Source organism: Eurosta solidaginis, chromosome 3, assembly GCF_040869045.1.
Source record: "Eurosta solidaginis isolate ZX-2024a chromosome 3, ASM4086904v1, whole genome shotgun sequence".
NCBI classification, from domain to species: Eukaryota; Metazoa; Arthropoda; class Insecta; order Diptera; family Tephritidae; genus Eurosta; species Eurosta solidaginis.
Genome location: NC_090321.1, coordinates 78,053,573 through 78,077,004, shown reverse-complemented (window position 1 = coordinate 78,077,004; position 23,432 = coordinate 78,053,573). Strand labels below are relative to the sequence as shown.

Below are 23,432 nucleotides of genomic sequence, written 5' to 3'. Positions count from 1 at the left end.
TTCTGGGGACTATTTCAGGATTCTCCCGAGGTCATTTCGAGATCACTTCAGAATAATTTCGGGATAGTTTTGGTTGTGATCATTACACAGTGATCTTGGAGACCATTTCATTTCCCCATAATTTCGGGATAATTTTGAATACTTTTCTGTAGATCTTTCGGGGTCAATTCGGAATAAATTTTTAGTTATTTCATGATGATCTTGGCGACTATTTCACGGTACTTCCAGGGTCATCTATTTCTTACACAATACAGCAGCTGCTTTGTCAGACGGCTTCAAAATTTTACCTACACTACTTATTTGTACCAATTTGCAGAACTTATGGCTTCTTTGATCACAATATTGTAACGAATTTTGGGGATTTCCTGATAATTATGCACCTTCTGCTAACGTTCGAATCGCTGAACTGTTGAATACATAACTATAACCAATACTCAGTATTGCAAAATGGTCTTTATTTAGATTACTTTGGGAGTAGTACTTCACAATTATACTTCACAACTAATAGCGTGTTTAAATCAAACTGATTAGTTTTTCCTCAGCTTGCACTGCTTTTATACTCACTGTTGCCTCGTTCGCATATTTCTCCTAAGGTCCAGACTTTTCACGAACATGTAACAGTTTTATCGCAATTCTTGGTTATTTAGCTATATGCATGTGCATGTGTGAGTAACAACTTCTGCTCTTAGCTGATGACTACATGTGTGTATGTGAGATATCTCTTCACTTCGAGCTGCTGGTTATGTGTGTGGAATATTCTTCGTTGCCTTGTATATAAGCGTAGCTGCTCGCTTTAATGTGTAAATGTACATAAGTGTGGCTGCTTGCTGTTTTTGTTGTTGATATTATTAACTAACAGCATAGTGATGCTAATATTCGCCACAAGTTGGAGTTGCAAGTGTGTTGTCTTATACGTGACTGATGCACTGAAGTGCCTATTATCGATATAATTTAATGGTAGGTGAGAAATATGTCTAGAAAGATTTAGGGATTCGCGGAACTGAAATTTTTGGAATTAGTTTCAAAGTTGTTAGAAATATTATCGAAATAAAATCCCCGAAATTATCGAGAAAGACTCGTAATGTAATCAGTACGTAGTAGTAACAAAATGCATCGGTAGTATATTAAATAAATAAAAGTAAGGCGCGATAACCTCCGAAGAGATTTTAGGCCGAGCTTCTCTTCCAATTTGCATCGTGCTCCTTTTTAGTTTTTTCCTACTTGTTTTATGCCGACTCCGAACGGCATCTGCGAGGCAGGCGAGTTTTCGCTGAGAGCTTTTCATTGCAGAAATACACCCGGAGCGCTTACAAACACTGCCGAGGGGCGACCCCGCTTAGAAAAAATGTCTTCTAATTGAAAAACCTTATTTCTAAAATTTTGATGTTGCTTTGCCCGAGGTGTGAACCCAAGTGTTCGGTGTGGTAGGCGGAGCACGCTACCATCACACCACGGCTTCCGGTAGTATATTATCGGCTATTAAAACTGACACTCTCTGCTTATATTTAGTTTCTTGTAAAATCATCTGCATTTTTGCTATTAATTAGGAGGATTTCGAAATCGTTTCTCAAAACTCTCATGTCATCCGATTGTTTCTCATCACATCCGACCGTGTTTTTCATCGTAGAAAGATTCAACAAAGAAAAAACATTCGCTGCTACACTGCATATACGTAATTTTTTGTAATCGGAGTTCAATTTTGAAAATCGAATAATCTTTGAAATGCGGTTGTTCGAATAAACCAAATAAATTAACTATTCGATTTGCGAAATTCGATTAATAATCGTACATGTAATCGAATTCTTCGAATATTTTTAAGAGCCCTACTTATAACCGCTTCGATCCCTACCTGAAATGAATGGTTTCATTTGCGTTGATGTTTCATTTGTTGGTCTTTTGTTTTGCCACATGCGGTGCGCGCTTTTCAGGCTCAGTTAACCGCTTTGCGTGTTTTTTATACAGTCGAAAAGAAAAACAATTTTTTGTAAAATTTTCAAAAAAGCTGCCATATAAGCTGTGACATAGGCTTTTAAAGTCACATACGTGACATTGATGAAACACAAAGGACTTAAATCAGTTGTCCATTACATGGATTACAATCACTCATTTAGTCCACATTAAGTTCGAATGCTATTCTACATCAGGCTGTGTTTGTAACCATATAAATTTAGGAAATGGAGAACATGCATACGGCCAGTCTAATAAGCACATGTCTTCGTAACATTTCATTACTACGGGAAACTAAAAAGTTGCAAAAGGTCTCCTCTAACTACGAAAGGAGAGTTGCAAAACTATAGATATCGAAATTTCGATATATGGAACAAATTCGATAATTCATTACCAAAAGCCGATGAAACTTAATATGTGGTTTGGTATGACATTATGCCTCCTGGAGAAATGCCTGCTTATTCCTCCGCCACCACCGCGAGGTCCCCATTGGTATAATTAATCTCCTTACCATGATTGCAGCTCTCATCCTGCTTTCCGATTTGAGGCATGGCTCTTTGATAAGCGCCACCTCAAGGGTGTAGAGGAATTCGTTCAACGCCACTTTACTGTGCTGGAAGTTTGTCCGTAATACTAGCAGCTCCAGCGAGCTGTTTATCGTCTTCCCGTCGTGACGTCGACGTCTTTCTCTTGCTCTTTTGGTATAAGGCTTTCGAGGTCCTCTTAAACCTCGCTAGTTACTTGCGTGTTACTATTTTTATCTTCGGTATTTCTCCTTGATGAAGTTCTGCCTGTGTACCGGGACATTTTCCGAAGCTGCGTGTACCACATATCCTCCGCTTGCTCGTACCTTCCAATCCTGTGTCGGTATTTATACTTTGACTATCCAACACCTCACTCTCTCTGGGCTTTTAGAGGTTTAGAACAAATTTCTCTAGCGATCATAAACTCGTAATTTTTCTGCACGCATCTTTACAACATTGTACCTTCACGTCAAATCAAAGGCTGGTTTACTTGGTTCTTCCCGTAAGCTCCCTTTCTATTGATCTTCATCTTACAGTAGACATCAACCTGAAGTGATGGGTGCGATCAACCAGAGCCACAGTCGTTGACTTCTTCGCCACATCACTCATCGTCTATAGACCCATTTGTCTAAGGGTGACATGCCTCGCAGCTGGCACTGAGTCCTCTCTTCCTCTTGAGGCCAGGCTGCAACACCAAGAATTTCTCTCAAAAAAGCTTTTGTACAGCCTTCGTCCTACTTCTACCGATTCACGGGCCATTCCAAGCACTCAGTTTCCATGTCTTTTGGGTCGGCCACTGCTACCAAGAGTTGGATAGCTCTTTGAGCTGTACCCTACTGCGACAGAGCTCGTTCCATCAGTTGACTCTTTCCTACTTTCGCTGTTCTTCTCGCCTTGCGACTCTGTTCTCCCTCCCTCATCCCCCCTATTAACGTAAGATATTGAGTTGTTCATCTTGGCCACACGACTAACAAACATTAAATATAGGGGAGAAACTGTTCGCCACAGCAGCGCCCTCACTGTGGTAAAGCTATTATTACATCGCGGTGACCCGGTATCGGGATGTCTCCATTGAAATACAGCCGAATATATCCCCTGGCAGCAAATCGTCCAATAGGCATGATAAAAATATAACAAAATAAATCCGCCTTTGGCCTGATGATGAAGTCATTTAATCATGGTCTTGAGATTTTCAAAAAGATATAAAAATAATCATGATTCGATTGTTCAAATAACTGACATTTACTGACAAAACCATAAAATATTATTGGCCACAAGTTTTGTATTCAGTGCCTCATTTCAAGGTGTTGGTATATCAACAGCTGATTCCTTCTTCTTCATTATTTTCCATACAACGCCTTGTACAGCAACATGTCAGTTAATCGAAATCAATGCAAATTTTCTTTTGACATAACATTCTTCTGCACGGCGAATTCGCTGAATTCGCTTTGCCATAACCTTGTATGAATTCACCTTGCCTCATTTTGCTATTTTTATCCAAATACTTGAAAAACAAATGCATCATGTGAGTTAATCTACTTATGCCCTTACTGCTGGTAGCACTAGAAAGTTCCATTTAAGCTCATATGGGAACTTACATACACTACATGGTGTGTTTACAAAGAGATCGTGGGGGCCACAATAGAGCCGGAGGGCTGATGTAAGGGTGCGAAAATGGCAGAACATACTTACCGATGTTTTCAAGCGAGCGAAAGCGATCTGGTCTGTTGTTTACTGTGTAGATCCACCAATAAGTAGATCCTACTGGTTTTCAGATAACTGTAGTGTCTTTCAGGCGAATATCCGTGAACAAAACAGAAAATTTGGAAGGAAGCGGGATAAAGATGCATTGGCGTCAATAATCTCACACAGTACTTCATCAAGAAGTGTCCCGGAGTGCAAAGAAGCATTAAGGAGACAGAAGTTGCATATGATCCATCAAGCAGTGCGGACAGCAAAATTTATATGACCTTGCGATAATCCTACAACTTTATACTCACCAATTTGCTCATATCTTCAAAGAAGTAAGACTTGAGGCTTGCGATGGGCTCAGGAACTTACTAGACACTGCCCTCTGGCATTGCATGCTGAAAAGTTAGGCCTCGTTAGTGACAGCAGATGTAGGAAGTGCAAGCTGTATGAAGAAACGGTTGGGTACTTTCTTTGTTCGTTTCCTGCACTCGCGAGGTCAAGACTCCAGCTTCTATGGGCCGCAGAGTTGCCAGATGTCGAGGCAGCAATTAAGCTAGGCCCTTTAAAGTTTCTAGTATTTGCCAAGAGGATGGAGTTATTCTATAACATGAGTCCTGGCATCTAACTAGGGTTTACGTTTAGTCGTCAAACAATTCTGGTAACACTATGGACATATTCGGTCTATGTGAGGTCTCTCAACCTAACCTAACCAAAGTATATGTACATAAAAAAGGGGCCTTAAGACGTGAAATCTCATAATATATTACAACTTGGTATATACAATGGTTGGTTCACCCAAATTTAGACTTCCTTATTTGTTATTAAATATTGTAACCTGCCTTTGTGTCATTGGTGTTTCATTTTTGCCTCTTCGATAACGTCAAAACAACGGTACGAAACGAAGCATAAAAAATAAAAATTCGGTCGATTTTAAGTTTCTTTAATATCGAACTTTTTTGATAAAGCAATTTTATTATTATTATTATTATTTATTTATCTCAAAGTACATTAAGACTTGGAGTCTTTCATTGCACATATTCACGAGGTTAATTACAATTTTTCTTCTTAAATTTAAGCTTAAGCTAACATTAGTTCTAGACAATACGACACAGGCGTTGTAGGTAGGTAGGTTGAAACAGGAGGAGGGGAGGGTTAGTGTTTGAAGAGATCTGTTACTGCCGTTTTGAAGCATCCATATGACTTAATGCATTTTATTGGAATAGGTAGAGAATTCCACAATTTCACAGCACTAACAAAGAATAATCTAGAAGCCGCTACTGTGCTATGCCTAGGGACTACGAAGTTGTGAGTTCGTGAAGATTGTACAAATTTTAGTTTCACATAAAGATATCTAGGTTGTTGAAATTAAATTATTTTATATAAACACAAAACATTTCGGACATTTAGATAGACTTCTATGCTAAATCCAAGTATATTTTTTGAGTATGGTGAAATGTGGTCAAACTTTCTTTTACAATAGATGAATCTTGCCACGTTGTTAATAGTCAAACTTAGTTTATTTTTAGATTCGCAGTCTAAATCTCCATACACATTTTCAAAATATCTTATTTGAGGCACAATCAGAGCCTTAACTAATTTAAGTTTTATGTTATGAGGTAGGCAAAAACAGGTATGCCACAGGTTTCTTAAAGTATTGTATATTTTTGATATACTACAGGAAATGTGGTGTGTACATGTTAAGCGGGTGTTGACTTTAAAGCCGAGACTAGTAACGACGGATTGATACTGTAATATATTTCCATCGAGAACTATGGGTGTAGATCAACCGAATCGTGCGATATTGGCAGGACCTGTGTTTTTTCCGCATTCAGGCAAAGGCCATTTGTTTCTGCCCAAACTGATATTTTATCAAGATCTTCGTTTAGCCTAAAGACAAGATCTTCCCCAAGTCCTATTGGGCGTGAAAAATAAATCTGAGTATCGTCAGCATATAAATGTATTGACGAATTTTGACAGCAATGAACGATGTCGTTGATAAAAGTTGTAAATAGTATAGGACCCAAGATTGATCCTTGAGGTACCCCTGAGGGAATTTTACTACGTTCAGAAATTACTTCACCACACTGAACTTGTTGTTGCCTACTCGAGAGGTAACTTTCAATAAGCTTAATTGAAGTTGAGTCAAAACCGAAATAATGTTTCAGCTTCAAAAGTAATATATCGTGATTGACAGTATCAAAAGCTTTAGAAAAATCTAAAAGAATTAAAAATGTAAGTAATTTGCCATCGAGACTGGGGCGAATATCATCCATTACTTTGAGCATGGCTGTGGAACAGCTGTGACCAGCTCTAAAGCCAGATTGACTGTCAGCCAGCAGGCTATTCTTGCTCAGGTGAGATGTTATTTGATTAGCAATAAACCTTTCAAACACTTTCGATAAAGCTGGTAAAATACTTATAGGCCTATAATTTTGAGGGCAGTCATAGTTTTTGCTCTTGGCTATAGGGACAATGTTTGCTACTTTCCATTGGTTTGGAAACGTAGATGAGGTTATGGCAAAGTTTATGAGATGTGTAAGAGAGGGGAGTGCAGAGGGCAATATTAATTTTAAAAAGCGTAGACTAAGTCCATCCACACCCACAGCATTCGACTTGATGTCGTATACACACTTGGCGATCTCATCTTCAGTGCCTGAAACAAATGCTAATTTATTAGAGTGGTTGTATTCTAAGCTCTGATCCACAACAAATTTTGAAACATGGTCATGCCCTTTATTTATTCCTATGAAATACGAGTTCATTAAATTTGCATCAATAACGCAAGTTTTATCAGCCTTCGGACGAATTCCCAACGATTTTAAATTTTTCCACAGAATTTTTGAAGGAACGTTATCATTAAATTTAGTTTTGAGATAATTTATTTTGGCTTGACGGAAATCAGTTGTTAATTTGTTTCTTAATTATTTTTATTCATTTTAATTTTGTTCATTTTCATTCATCATTTTGTATATACATACAGGTATCCTCTACAACTCTCCTTGCACATCCACAAGTTTTGGGTATTGAGATATTCTAGTTTTTTTTTTTACTTTTCATTCGTTGGCATTTAACATCTTTGGCGTGTTAAGTTTTATTTCTCAAACAGCATAACTTTTGTGGTTATTGCCATTCTATAGCCAACAACTTCCGTTTCTTTGGTTTGTTTTGGTCCTTTTCCTCGCGGTTGGAAGATAAATTTTTTAATGGGCGCTTAACCGTTTAGGAGATGCTGGTCGTTGCGTATCAAGTCACTAACCATGTTTCGCGATGACTGACGTCAACAGGGGGCACCAAGAGAGATCAAAGTCTTCCCCCACCTGGTTCTCTGAACCTAGTGGAGATCTTCCCATAACTTGCCCACGCCAGCAAAAACGGTGTAGCTCTTCGCAGCTTAGCAAGTCTGGAAAACGGTTGACCGCTAAAATTTCTTTCCCACCAAAAAAGTTATTTCCGCCAATAAAAAATTCGGTTTTATATAAAATATCATAATATTAATGTTAGAACGCAAAAATATATGGTAATTTTATATGACAGCATGACACTGGTAATACGCGTCCAACAATACCGAGAGAGGTGTCATAAGACTCGTACTGACCTCGACAACAATAATCCAAAGGCGGGAAATCAAAATTTTAGATTATTCAAAAGATATTAACGAAAAACCGAAAAATGACCCCGGAGTGCTCCGTAACCGAGGGTGGGAACCATAGTATTTTTACGCAGAACACCTTTCTGCATTGGCGGTCTTTGGCTGCGCTTATAAAAAATTACCTTGGGTGGGTCCAACACCGGTTTGGAGACCAAAACTATATCCGCGGAAAACACTTACGCTCACAATTTTTTTTGTGGGTACCACAAAATCATCAAAATTACAACAACCACATGCAAATTTTCAAAATTTCTTTTGAAAATATCTCTTGACAGACCCAAAGATCCTGGATCCAAAACGCGTATTTTGATACGCCTCTTAATATTTTTGGACGTGTATTAATAGTGTCATGCTGTTGTATAGGATTACCAAATATATTACAGTTTGTTATATTTTTTTTATGAAAACAAAACTAAAATAAAAATGTGAGAGCAGTGGGAATTTTAAAAATTTTTTAAACGTCATTTCGGCTCTCACCGGTTTTACCATGTAATATTTATAGACTCTAGGCCGGGTCGATTTGTGGGGATACTTGTTGGGTATATGACTCATTGGGTTTTCGATAGTTGTTGATGTAGTTGCTTCATCATGCGGTGTAGATGATGGTGGATTCATTGTAAACTTTTTGATTTGGAATGGTCACTTCACTTATTATTTTTTTTTAAATATTTTTTTATCTGAAATTAGCACTTCACACTTTGAGTTCTTCACAACGACTTAATGCATTCACAAAAACTGTTGCGTTATATATGGTCTACGAGACGAGGTAATAAGAATGAAATGGTAATTTCAATTCTACCTGCTGTGTCTTGTGGTGGCTTAAAAAAACTACACAAGCAATTTTGCGACGGTTAAATAAAAAACCCACACATTGTGTTTACGACATGCAAATGCATCACAGTGATGCCTTGGTTTTAAAAGGGTTATAAAAACGCGAATTTCTAATAATTTTTTTTAATTTCTTTTCTATTACTAAGTTAAATTCATTTTTAGCACGCTTTTATTAGCTTGGCCTGTATGTTACGGAATCTTTGAGCTTAATTTTCACCGGTTTCTAGAAGTCTTATTAATTTGAAACTTTGCATACGTATCAAGGACCGATGACAATGCATTAATGTGATGGTGTGGTGACATAAGGTCAACGGCCATAAGGTCAATTAGCCTTATCACCACTTTGAATGGCGATAAGTTTGATTGCAACTTTGCACACCTATCAAGGCTCGATGACAATGCATTAATGTGATGGTGTGGTGACATAAGATCAACGGCCATAAGGTCAATTGGCCTTATTACCACATAGCCATTTAGCTGATTTTTTCATGTAAAGTGCAAAACCGGCGATTTTTTGAAATGTTTGTATGGTGAACCCCCAGGGGGGTTCCAGGGGGTGTGCCATTGGCATCGGTGGGTCGGGCCTCCAAGTTATTGGGGGTCGGTCATAAATTTGGACTCGATTGGAGCACTCTAAATGGTTCAAAGTGGAATTTTTCAAAATTTGCCCCTACCCAAAAGTTCGACCCAAATTGGGGGACATCAGAATTCGTTTTAGAGGTATGGTTCCTTCGGCAAAGTTTCTTATTTTGATCCCCAGAATACGATTTTCACAGAGCAATGAGCGATTTTTAAATCGACCCTCCCTAATGTACTCGCCTGTGACCGTACGCAACCTTGCTCCAGGTAACAGTTTTTTTCTCCTGTTGACCAAATCAGATCGAATTAAGGAATGAGATGCGCCCGTATCTACAGTCAGTACACGCTCCTTGCCATCCTTTTCCTTGATGGTAAGACTTCCCGAGTTTCTTCTAATTTGCGAGATAGATATCACAGGACATTCAATAGCTGGGGCAAGTTTTCGTTCTTTACATCTGACACGCTCTTGCTCATCTCCTCCAGCTTTGCGTTTACGGCCACCCAAGTTGGAACTACCAGGACCAAGATCGCAATGACGTGCAATGCGACCGGGCTTCCCGCATTTGAAGCATTTGATCTCTTTCACTCCGCTTTTGCGATCCTTTCAGCGCCTCCAATATTGCGTCTACCCACTCTGGCCTTTCTACTTCCACACGGCGTGCTTTGAAAACTGGCTTACACAGAAGCGAAGCTGTTTCCTGAATCAGAGCATGTGATACCGTTTCTGTTAATGTAGGTTTTGGGTTTGCGTATCTCGCTCGCTTAGTTTCCACGTCCCGTATGCCATTTATAAAGCTCTGGTTTTTTACCCTTTCAGTGTATTCCACGGGTACCTCCGCATTCGTTAAATGTGCCAGCCTTTCAACATCCGACGCAAACTCTTGCAATGTTTCACCAGGCCTCTGGAAGCGATTCAGTAACTCCATTTGATATATCTGTCTCCTGTGTTCGCTTCCGTATCGCCGTTCTACAGCAGCCATCAATTCTTCATAACTGTTACGTTCGTACTATGGGATGGTCTGTAATATCTCAGCAGCTGGTCCTTTTAAAGCCACGAACAATGCAGCAACTTTATCTTCAGCATTCCAGTTGCTCACTGTAGCGGTATTCTCGAATTGTAACTTAAAGACCTGGAAAGAAACAGAACCGGCAAAGGATGGTCTTTTACCTTTGGATTACTCGCTGAAACAGCTGGGCGATTTAGTTGCAGCTCCTGTATACGACCTCCCAATGTTTCAATCTAAGTATCGATTTTATCATCGAGTTGTACAATTTTTGTATCTTGTGCCTCCAGCTTCGATGATACCCTTATCTCCTGCACCTCCAGCTGCGAGAATATGCGAGCCTCTTGTGCTTTCAACTGTTCAGCCAACTGAGATGTCATATATGTCTTCTGTTCTTCCAGTTGAATTTCCATCTTGGATGTTAAACGTGTCTCCTGCGATTCCAGTTGAGATGCCACTGTCGATGTTTGAGCAGTTATTGCAGTCAGTATCATGTCCAGGTCTGTGCTCGTAACTGTCTGCAATGTTTCGTTTTTCTCTTCAATTTTTGTTGTTGTCTCGTCGCCATCAAGATGACATACTCTTCCTCGTTAATTCCTTCAGTTTCCATTTCCTCTCGTAATTTTGCCTGAAGTTCGAGTTTATTGCCGGTTGTATTCAATCCACGGCTCTCCAACTCCTTCTTCAATTGCTGAATCTTCAATTCATTCCATTTTGCCATGACCAAGTTGTATTCGAAGTCTTCGGAATTTATTCACCAACTCCTCTTCTGACACCAATTGTAACGTATTTACTGAAATTCCGCTTATTCCAAATCTTCTGCTAACGTTCGAATCGCTAAACTGTTGAATAAATAACTCCAATATTGAATAATGCAAAAATGGCCTTTATTAAAGTACTTCACAATAACACTTATACTTCGCAACTAATAGCTTGCTCTTTTATACTCTGTTATTTCTCGTTCGCATGCTTCTAGGCGCTTCCAGAATTTACTTAGTTACTGCTATAAAATGATAACTACAGATGCACGTGTATAGCTTCTCATATGCGTGTGTGTATGTGAGTGGCACTTCCACAGATAATGGCCTACTTTTGGGAGCATCTCAGATAAGATATATGCATGTGTTTGTGCGTCTCTTCTCCGCTGCTCGTATGGACATATGGGTAGACATAATGATTGATTTGTTGATGTGCATACGAGTCACTGCTTAGTATCGGCTTAGAGATGATAGTACCCCTTAGTGTTGCTAGTATTCGTCACAATATATATAGAGATACATAGGTTAAATCTCCTTAAGTCACAAACATTAGCACGTACATACAAACATACCAAAAAAAAATTATTTTATTTAAGAATTTTAACGAAATACATACAATTTTTTACGAAAGCGTATTTTTCAAGAGTTGTACGCATTCTTAACCAATAACAACATTAACAAGCTGATATGAAATGAACATACATACATACATCCATACTGTAGGGTTATCTACTTTGTAAAATATACTTTAATTTTGTAAATTATTTTTTATGTTATAATACTTTTAATCTTATTTCAAAATGAAAATTTTCTAGTTAGTTATTTTTAAAATTTTTGAAAAGTGAAAATACTAAATAATACATAGAATAAAATTATTTAAATATATAGTTTAACATTATATATTTATGGATAAATATAGTGTTAACTACTTTGTACTCTTTACTTTAATTTTTAAAATAATTTTAATTGAGTTTTCATGTTAACTTAAAATTTTGAATAACTTCAAAAAAAGAAAATTCTAATTAGTTAGAAAATATCTAAACTCAAAAATAAACAAAATATAAATTTTTAAAAACAAAATCAAAATAAAAGATTTTTTAAATATCAACTTGAATGTTGATATATTGGCGATCCTACCAACGATCCTGCGCAAATATTTTATTTCATTAATGACTGTAATGATTACGAAAATTTCCATTCGCTAATTTTTAATTAAAATGCATTTATTATCTAAATCTATATCTGTCCGTGCTTGTATATATAATACCTCGTGCTTGTGATAAATGATTTTTGAACAAAAAATTTCGCAATTTTAAAGTAACTACTCCGTCATATTTACAACGATTTAAATAGTTGTGCGAAACAGACTAAACGAACAACCATCAGTTTGTTTACTTAAAATCCAATTTGGAAATACATTCGCCATCAACAAAAAATTATGAATTTAGTGATTATAATACGAAGCTATAATTAACTTTAAAAATATTTCGTTTTGAAAGTACTTAAAACATTTACTATTGTGAAAATAAGTGAAAGTCCATAGACATTCGTAGATGGACTGTGTGGAAACACCCGAAAACGGAAATCAAATTTTAGCAGATTTGATGAACAAAATAGTTTAACCAATTGTTAAAACTTTTAAAGAAACAATAAAAAAATTAAAAAGTTAAATCATAGTACCATAATTGTAAATCGCACATCGATTTAAAAAAAAAATGAAACTTAAATATACTTCAATTAATAAACAATATTTTGTGCAAATTGCATATAACAGTCGCTGTAAATTCTATATACGAAACAAAAACAAAAAATAAGTGCGGACAATCAAATAAAACATAAAGTACTTATAGCAGAAATTTACTAGTAGACATGCTATAAATTTTATGCAACATAAATAAAAATAAAATTTTTCTACGAATCGTTAATTAATAAAGAACTCTAAAAAACAATATACTACGCTTAAAACAATAGTTAAGTTTTCCACTTCACTACAACAAGAGCTATTACAACAATTTTACGCAAAATACACACAAGAACGGATTTAAAGTATAAGACATCACGATGAAAATGATGAGATTCATAAAGAAAACAACAAAGCCATTGCATAAACAGCAACAACAATGAATTTAATTGTTATCACGCCCAAAAAACGCCATTTATTCCCTCAAAATCTCTACAATCATCAATCAAATACTTATTAATTTGAATATTTTTTTACTAATTTAATTTTATGTAAGTATAATTTTTATTTTAATATCATATTACAAATTTTCCAATTATAATTTAAATTAAAATTTTAAACCTTTTAAACTTTTAAATTTATTTTAAGATTATTTTTATATTTTAACAATTTTAATATAGTTATTTAAATTTACTTATTTTTTATATAAAATTAAATATTTTATTTAAATTGGTAACTCCCTTTCCAAAAAAAAATCTTAAATATTTTCTTATTTTCTAATTTTTCATTTAAATTTCTTTTCATATGGTTCTACGTTCACCAATACGAACTCGTAAATTTACAAATTCAGAAAATCAAAATATCAACCATACAAATAACATCATGACTCACAATACAACTCAAAATTCTAACATTAATACAACACAAAACATCATCTCTAATATAACACAAGATATTTCAAGACAAGATAACTTTACAAATTTTTCTTCTACTAAATCTATTAAATTACCACAATTTTGGCAAGATTCTCCTGATGCCTGGTTTTTACTTGTTGAAGGACAATTTGAAATTAATAATATCAATGATGATAATTTAAAATTTCAAAATATTCTAATTACTCTTCAACGAGATACTATATCTAAAATTTTAGATGTTATTAACCCTCCTCCTCTTTTTAATAAATATGATACAATCCAAAAAATTCTATGTGAAAGATTTTCTCTTAGCGAAGAAAAACGATTAGAACAATTATTTTCAAAAACTGAACTTGGTGATCGTTCACCATCTGAATTATTCAGATTTATGAAATCACTTATAAGTTCTGCCTCCATAGTTAGCCAAGAATTACTCTTTAAATTGTGGATTCGTAAATTACCACAAGAAATACAAATTCATTTGACTTCCAATAATAATCAAAACAGAGATGAAATTATTATTTTAGCTGACAAACTTTTTGATTTAATCAATAAACCTCATTCTTCCAAATCTCCTGTAGTCTCAAGTATAAATAATAATATTTTAGAACAATGCGTTAAAAATTTAACTGAATTAACCACGGCTATTTTTCAAAATTTAAATAAAATTTCTAATGATATTAATCAATTACAAATCCGTTCAAGATCTAAAGATAGAAATAGATTTAAATCTCGAAATTTTTCAAAATCAAGAAATTTTTCAAACAATCGTAATTTTACTTCACAAACAAATATTTGTTGGTATCACAAAAAATTTAAGAATAACGCTCTTAAATGTATACCCCCATGCAATTTTAATCAAAATCACAATTCAAATTCCGAACAAAATTTAAACTGAAACGATCCATTATGACGGTGACGGATAATGGAACTATTATTAAACCTACTCGTCGCCTATTCATATTTGATAAATTCAATAAACTTAATTTTCTTATCGATACAGGTGCAGTTGTATCAGTTATTCCTTTTTCTAAATTTAAAATTTATAAAAGAAATTCGGATCTTACTTTGACCGCAGCAAACGGTTCTTCAATTGAAACTTTCGGTACAAAACTACTTAAAATTGATTTAGGTTTAAGAAGAGATTTTGAATTTCCATTCATTATTGCGAATATTGATACACCAATTTTAGGAGCAAACTTTTTAGAAAAATTCGGAATTATTGTCAATATTAAAAATAAAGAAATAATGGATTCTACTACAAAAATTAAAGTTACTGGATCTTCTGGATTTTCTGATATTTTCTCACTCAAAATTCCTATTGTCGAAAATAAGTTTTCAAAATTACTTAATGAATTTCCATCTATTACCTGTGAACCAGATTATACTAAAAAAGTTAAACACCATACGGTTCACAGGAAAGAAACAAAAGGTATTTTACCATTTTCGAAACCCAGACGTCTTGATCCAATCAAACTTAAAATTGCTAAAGCTGAATTTGAATTTTTAGTTAAAACGGGTATATGCAGACCCTCAAATTCTCCTATTGCATCTCCACTTCATCTCGTTCCTAAAAAAGAACCAAATGATTGGAGACCTTGCGGAGACTATCGAAGACTTAATTTTATTACTACACCAGATCGGTATCCTTTACCACATATTCACGATTTAACAATTGATTTAAAAAACAAACAATTTTTTTCCAAAATTGATCTTGTGCGTGCTTACCACCAAATTCCAATGGCAGAAGAAGACATTCATAAAACTGCAATAACTACCCCTTTTGGAATGTTTGAATTCGTAAGAATGCCTTTCGGTTTACGAAACAGTGCTCAAACTTTCCAACGCTTTATTAATGAAGTATTTTCTGATTTCGATTTTGTATTTACATACATTGATGACATTCTTATTGCCAGTGATAATGAAGATCAACATATAAATCATTTAAAATCAGTTTTCAAAAGACTTGAAGAATATAATTTAAATATCAAACCTTCAAAATGTACTCTCGGTGTAAATAAATTAAATTTTTTAAGTTACGAAATTTCAGGCGAAGGTATTAAACCATCTTTCGATAGAATTGAAATCATAACAAATTTTGAAAAACCAATTTCTATAAATAAATTACAAAAATTTTTAGGTATGATAAATTACTATCACAGATATATTAAAATGTTAGCAACAGAACTTAGTCCTCTGCATGAAATGTTAACACATGCAATTAAAAACAAACTTAAACAATTAAATTGGACAAATGAAACCACAACAGCTTTCGAAAATGTTAAAAAACTTTTTGCCAAAAATACTTTACTTACACATTTCGACAAAAATGGTATTTTATCATTAGCAGTAGATGCATCAAATGTTGCTATTGGAGCAGTTCTTCAACAAACTAGCAATAATATACTAGAACCCTTAGCTTATTTTTCAAGAAAATTAACTACAACAGAAACTAAATATTCAACATTTGATCGTGAACTTTTGGCTATTTATAATTCAATTAAACATTTTAAACATTTTCTTGAAGGTAGAACTTTTACTATTTATACTGATCATAAACCTTTAATTCATGTTCTAAATTCTTAAGTAGATAGATCTCCTCGTCAACTACGTCACCTTGAATATATTGCTCAATTTACAAATGATATTCAATATATACGTGGAAAAGACAACATAGTTGCCGACACACTTTCCCGTATTCCAGAAATAAATGCAATTTCAACTCAAGATATAAATTTAGAAACTTTATATAAAGAACAACAAACTGATACATTTTTACAAAAAACCATTTCTGATCAAACTTCTAAAAATAATTTAAAGGAAATTCATATTCCAGTTATTAATTTAAATATATGGTGTGATGTTTCTCTACAACCTTTTCGACCTTATGTTCCACATTCTATGAGAAGAATTATATTTGAAAAAATTCACTCATTATCTCATCCAAGTATAAGAACAACTAGAAAATTAATTCAAAATAAATATTATTGGCCTAACATGCGTAAAGAGGTTAACGATTGGACTTCATCTTGCATCAATTGTCAAAAATCCAAAATTTCAAGACATACTAAATCTCCTATCCAAAAAATTCAAATACCATCAGGCCGTTTTGAACATATTCATATGGATATTGTTGGACCTCTTCCAGTTTCAAATGGAAATTGTTATATTTTAACAATTATTGACAGATTTTCACGTTGGCCTGAAGCTTATCCGCTTAAAGATATTTCAACAAATACTATAGTAAAAACTTTTATTCAAAATTATATACCACGATTTGGTATACCATTAAATATTACAGTAGATCAAGGTTCACAATTCACCTCAACATTTTTTACAGAATTAACTAAACTTTTAGGTTCTCATAAAATTCATACATCTCCTTACCATCCCCAAGCAAATGGCATGATAGAGAGATTTCATCGAACTTTAAAAGCAGCAATTATAGCATCAAACGACTCGGTTCATTGGTCTGACATTTTACCATTCATTCTACTTGGTTTACGAACTTCTATTAAAGAAGATTTAAAATGTTCATCTGCTGAACTTGTTTATGGCCAAACACTTAGAATACCTGGTGAATTAATTATTTCAAATAGTAATAAAGAACATGATTTTTCTAATGACGCTCTTCATAAAATAAGAGAATATTTTTCACTTGTTCGTTCTAAAGTTTTTCATCATAACAAAGAAAATGTTTTCGTTCCTAAACAATTAGAAAATTGTGAGTATATTTTTGTTAAAGTTCTTCGTAAATCTAATTTAGAATCACCTTATGAAGGACCTTTTAAAGTTATATCTAAGAAACATAAAACATTTACAATTCAATACAATAATACTATTAAAAATATTTCAATTGATTTACTTAAACCAGCAAACATACTTATTAACACTAATTTAAATACAAATACATTAAACAACAAAAAACAAAAAAAGGTTACATTTAATATTAATTAATAATTTGTTTGTTTCAAATTTTCTTGGAGGGGGAGTAAATATAGTGTTAACTACTTTGTACTCTTTACTTTAATTTTTAAAATAATTTTAATTGAGTTTTCATGTTAACTTAAAATTTTGAATAACTTCAAAAAAAGAAAATTCTAATTAGTTAGAAAATATCTAAACTCAAAAATAAACAAAATATAAATTTTTAAAAACAAAATCAAAATAAAAGATTTTTTAAATATCAACTAGAATGTTGATATACATACATACCTGTAAATGTACTCCCGAAGTTAAATAACGCTAGCGAATGCTGGCTTTTTTCATCATTCGGTCTAATTCAACATGAACATATGTATGTGTGTGGGGCATAATAAAATTTGGTGAATGTCCCACTCAAACCAAACTTGCGCGTACAATTTACAACGAACAAACACACGTACTGCATTTTTTGAATAAAATGTTACTTTCTTAATCAATTTTGCTCATATAAGAAAGAAATCAAGTTTTTTTTGATGCAGGACTAAGGTAAATATTTCAAAGTCTTACCTCAAACAAGAAATTTTAAAATCGATCTATCCGTTTTGAATTTATAGCTGTATAAACAAAAATTTCATAATAGTTTACTACATTTTGCACGCCCCTATAATATATAACTTCAAATTATATTAAAAATGTCCATCTCACGTTGCTTGGCTTTAAAATGCAAAAAAAAGTTTCAAAATTGAAGCATTATGTGTGAAGTGATGGGCGTACAACGATATTTAGCGACTTTATTTTATAGGATTTATTTCATAGGATAACGCGAATTTCTATAATAATCCATGTGCAGTTCTGCGATGAGAGGCGGGTGTTAGATCTTGAACATAGTGGTCGATAAAGGGCTGACTCATTAGCCAATGGTTCAATAGCTTACAAGACTAATATTTAATTATAAAAAGCTTGCTTATAAGAAATTTTGTTATTTTTATATGTTTTACCCAAATTCTTGTAAAAAAAAATTTGCTTCAACATTTGATTAACTGCTGTCTCTATTTTTCTTTACAGGTACTTTTGCGCGATAAAATCGATATTAAGATCCTTCGGTAGGAAAACACGATAATGGTATTCCATAATATTTATGTACATGCTGAGATCATTTTCCTATATGCTAGAAATCGGCATCCTGGTAATACCTGAAAAAAATTTAGTTTTGTATATATCTGTAACGACTGCTCTGTTTGACCTGCTGCATCAGCTATATAGTGTGGCGAATATTAGCATCACTATGCTGTTAGTAAATAATCATAACAACAGAAATAGCAACAGCCACGCTTATGTACAAGGCAACGAAGATATATCTCACATACACATGTAGTAATCAGCTAAGAACAGAAGTTGTTGCTCACGCATACAAGCGCATATAGCTAAATAACCAAGTATGCGATACAACTGTTCCATTTTCGTGAAAAGTCTTGACCTTAGGAGAAATAAGCCAACGAGGCAACAGAGAGTATAAAAGCAGCGCAAGCTGAGGAATAACTAATCAGTTTGATTTAAACACGCTAGTTGTGAAGTACTACTCCCAAAGTAGTCTAACAAAGACCATTTTGCAATACTGAATCTTAGAGTTATTTATTCGACAGTTCAGCGATTCGAACGTTAGCAGAAGGTGTATAATTTTCAGGAATTTCCTAGAATTCGTTACAATGATATAAGTATCGGGGGGAACTTTCGCAGCATTCCCAGTTACGTCTATATCTATGCGGTATTCTTCGTTTTTATCACACACTGACATCTGCCAAGGACAATGTCCTGGAACGCAAAGGATACCTGGCCGGTCGAACAATGCGAATTTAGAAAATTCCAACATCTACATCAGTGATATCAGTGGGCCACTCACTGGTGAAAATCCCATTATTTTTGGTTCCGAGTTTCCCATGTTACTATAGGGAATGTACCAGATGTTAATCCGGCAATCAACATCGTTAACTGTCCCCAACTATGCTAAACCATCTAAGGCAGGAGGCCCGGACGGGACTGTCATACCGATGCTTAAAAACCTTAGCCATGAAGCATTAAAATATCTGTCGCTCGTCTTCAACCTGTCTCTGTCCACCTTCATCATCCCTCAAAAATGGAAAATGATACCACCCGCTACTAAATCCCGGGAAACCAGCGTAGGAGACTCATATCGAAGGGAAGGGAAGGGTCCAACTTTCCTCCCAGTCTAAATAAGTCGACTACAATGATCTGTGTGGTCGGTGCAGTTCAGGAACGTAAAATCAAAACACAGAAGAATTATACAATGGATGCTACAACGTGGTGTCCTATCCCCACTACTAGATATTATTAACGACCATCTTCTAAGTATTTTTAAATCCTAATCCTAATCTAAGACCAAATCCGCGGCGACTTTAGTTACAACACATACAAGATCGATGGCATTGCGCTACCTACTGTCCTACATCCAAAAATACTACGTGAGACGTTCGATCATGATCTACATTTTGGCGACCATGCAGCCACAATTGTATGTAAACTCAAGAGCTGTAAAAAAATCCTTAACTCTCTTGCCGGCAGCACTTGGGACAAGGATGCAGAAACGCTCATAACCACTTATTAAGCAATTGTCCAGCCGCCTGTATGCTACGCGTCCTCAATATGGACATCCACTAAAAGGCGTCGGACTGCTATAGCAGGACATATCCCCGAAATTCGCGTCACTCTAGCTCAACTTCGATCTGCATACTTTAATAGGTTAGACTCTTACTTATTCCGAATCAACCCCGACATACCTAATGTATGCCCTGCTTGTAACGTGACCCCACATGACACCAACCATATTTTCAATTGGAATGTGGAGCCAAATACTCTAACACCAATTCCTCTAACAAGCTTGCGAAACAACTCTCGATAATTTGCGAGGGACTAATAAGAAAATGCGATAGGAGCGCCTCTGGCGGAAGCTATGTCTTCAGTTTTCAGCCGAGTATCCACAGTTTAGTACATTTTAGTACTTTGATAGTTAGTCCACGCATACAACAAAGTAGCTGCTCTTGATAAGAGCTTTAAAGTAAAGTAATTTTTATTGTGATGTTCGATTTAGTTGCATCAACCTGGCAAAATGGGCAAATAAGCATGCGAAGCCGAAATAAAGACATGAATTGATAATACCTGGTGCAGTGCAAGAACGCCCGAGGAAATAACGCCCGCGGGCTTTAAAATTTATGCAGATAGACCAAATTTAGGACAGAACACCGTCTGCCGGGTCTTCAAGTAGATATATAAATATAAATTCCTACAAAAATTTTTAAAATAAACTCAAATTTTTTTTCACCATCAGTGCATCAGTATTCGGCTTTATAGAACCTTTCTATACAATCGTTAACGACAACCACAACTTAGCTGCAGTGCAAAGAGTCTTTGTAACCGTACATCTTTTTCGAATATGCAACGCTTATCACTCTCTACAATATTTTCAATGCGATCACAAATAACGCCATGTACACCCTGTTTCTTATACCAACTAACGGAAAGGCGATCACGCAATTCTTCACCCCACAACAAAATCCATTTATTCTGACGGTTAATCAGTTCCACAGCATCTGGATGATTTTCAAATATACTTGCCGCCGGTACAATGCCATTCAAATCAAAAGCTTGCGCTGTATTTACAGCCGGATCTAAACAGTGGGTGCGCGGATCCAAATAGGCGGGTACAGTTTCGGAGACCGTAAAAAAGACGGGATACATGTTTTGTTTAAAGCGCAACATAATACAGACATCCGCATCGAAAGAACTAAAACAACAAACGCGACCCCAACTGACTTCCTTTACCACACGTAATATCGCATCCAAATATTCATTCTTATCGATAGTTTGTCGACTCTCTACGCCACCTTCATAAAACGCTTGTGGCCATTTGATCTCCATATTGCAACCTAGATAACGACTGGTTTTTAAGAAAAATTCCTTCAGCGTTGGGAACAAGCGTTCATCATCGTTAGCGCAATAAATTGCCGCCGTATACTCCACCAACTTATCATTTATGACACGATATGTAGTTAAAATCTGTAACTCTGCGTAGCTAAAATCTTTGATTAGTTTCGAGCAGAGCTCATCTTTGCTAGACGGCTTTTCGCATGTTTCATTCGCTATAAGAATTTCGAAATCGTGAAAGATTATTGGTACCATATCTCTGGTTAGCATAACATCAAATTCAACCATATCTGCGCCAGCTTTAAAAGCTTCATTCATCGATAGTAAAGTATTCTCAGTAATGGGCGCGGCATTGACGTCAGTAAAACTGCGTCCCATGCCACGATGTCCAATATCGATACCTTTCCAGCGTTTGGGCCAGTATTGCAGAAAGGTGGTATTTAACTTCACGCGCCAATCAGGCATTGCATTGATAACCAAATATTTTAGATGCAACTGCGCAATCTCCAAACCATTCGAGTTGCTAGCAAAGCTCACTGTCAAGTGACCCTCGCTTGTGTCCAACGCCTCAGGCGGTATATACTGCCGTCCTAGAAGTTGTACGCAACCCGTCGACTCATTTGATAAATTTAATTTCAACATATATCCCACCATAGACTTGTCCACCATCATCACTTGAAACATTAATGTATTGTTGTTGTAGATCACACCCAAATCAGGTTGGGCCTTCATTTGACTGTCACCGTAGTTCATATTAGAGTACTGCGCATACGCGCGCGCTGATGGCAATATTGGTAACATTAATACTGGATTGACTGGCTCCAATTTAATACGCACCTCCTCTTCCGGCATCATAGGTATATCGGCGGTGAATTGCAAGGCATTGAAGAATAATTTGAAAAGCACCACATGTCCGGTGTTTAACCACGCCCTACGCACTTTCGGTTTATTCAAACAAATACAACCAAATTTGTCTGAGCATTTCGTTATCCTCGATAGCAGTCGTACTTCGCGTGCACGCTCTTGTATTTCCCAACGTCGCGCTTGTACTAGCTGCGTCGCTTTGTCTAGGGCGGCAATGAAGTAACGATAGCGCAACCATTTTTGTGTAGGAAGCTCAATGCATCCAGACCATTCGTTATAATCATCTGCGGAACGTTCTAAGAGTGGTGCCAATTGTATATTCCAATCGCCAAGCGCGCGCTGATTTCCTATGACACCAACAACTTCGTAGGGAGCAATATGCGTCCCTAATAAATTTACTTTAAAATTTACCAGCACCGTTGACTTGATCATTGCTTTGTTCGTTTGATGAAAATTCGTGGAATCAAACAAAATTGTTCGCTTATTTTTATGCACATTTATACAAAAATTTAAAATTGAAATTTTACAATTTCCCTTATTTACTAATTTGCTGCAAATAGTTTTTGACAACGAATGTTTATTTGATAGATCAATCATACAGAAGCAAAGAGGATAAATTAATTTATCCTCTTTGGTAGAAATTCGGTGTAGAGAAAAAACAAATTTGAGTTGGAATGAAAAATTATACAAAATATACAGTGCGTTCTCGAGTTCTTAGTGTCTTTTCCAAATAAATAAAATTTACAACAGTCTTCCTTTATCTATCTGTAAAACTTCCAGTTGTGAATGAGAAAGCTTTAGATGTAAAAGCGAAAGCGTCATATGGAAATGAGAACAGTCAAGGGTAAATACAAAAGCGTCGCTTCGATATGATAATAGTCACTTGAAAATAAGAAACAGTCAAATCAAGGCGAATCCATACTAGGTGGTGGCAAAGCGAATTCAACCAATTCGCCGTACAGAAGAATGTCAAGTCAAAAGAAAATTTTCATTGATTTCGATTAACTGACATGTTGCAGTACAAGGCGTTGTATGGAAAATTATCAAGAAGAAGCAATCAGCTGATGGGATAACACCACCTGTAATGAATTCGCCTTGCAGTCAAATTAAATTTCGAAAACGTCAC

General features: G+C 35.3%; 2 protein-coding genes across 4 annotated transcripts in view; one reads left to right on the top strand and one right to left on the bottom strand.

Moving 5' to 3' along the window:
- Positions 1–23,432, top strand: part of ktub (Tub domain-containing protein ktub) — a 303,097-nt gene that overhangs the window by 213,145 nt on the left and 66,520 nt on the right. For 2 of the 3 annotated variants that reach the window (XM_067772481.1, XM_067772479.1), the window contains exon 1: positions 18,605–18,689. The exons of the other annotated variant lie outside the window; for it this stretch is intronic. In XM_067772481.1, the coding sequence (XP_067628582.1) occupies positions 18,642–18,689 (48 nt within the window). In that variant the 5' untranslated portion in view covers positions 18,605–18,641. Of the gene's footprint in view, positions 1–18,604; positions 18,690–23,432 lie in introns of those variants that run through there. 3 annotated transcript variants of the gene reach the window in all.
- Positions 20,781–22,903, bottom strand: LOC137247272 (putative glycerophosphocholine phosphodiesterase GPCPD1 homolog 2). Its single transcript, XM_067778369.1, has one exon. It carries the CDS (start codon positions 22,901–22,903, stop codon positions 20,888–20,890), a length of 2,016 nt encoding a protein of 671 aa, XP_067634470.1. The 3' UTR covers positions 20,781–20,887.

Excerpts from the sequence above, each read along its gene's own strand:
- LOC137247272 (XM_067778369.1), bottom strand. The coding sequence starts at position 22,903 with ATGATTGATCTATCAAATAAACATTCGTTGTCAAAAACTATTTGCAGC.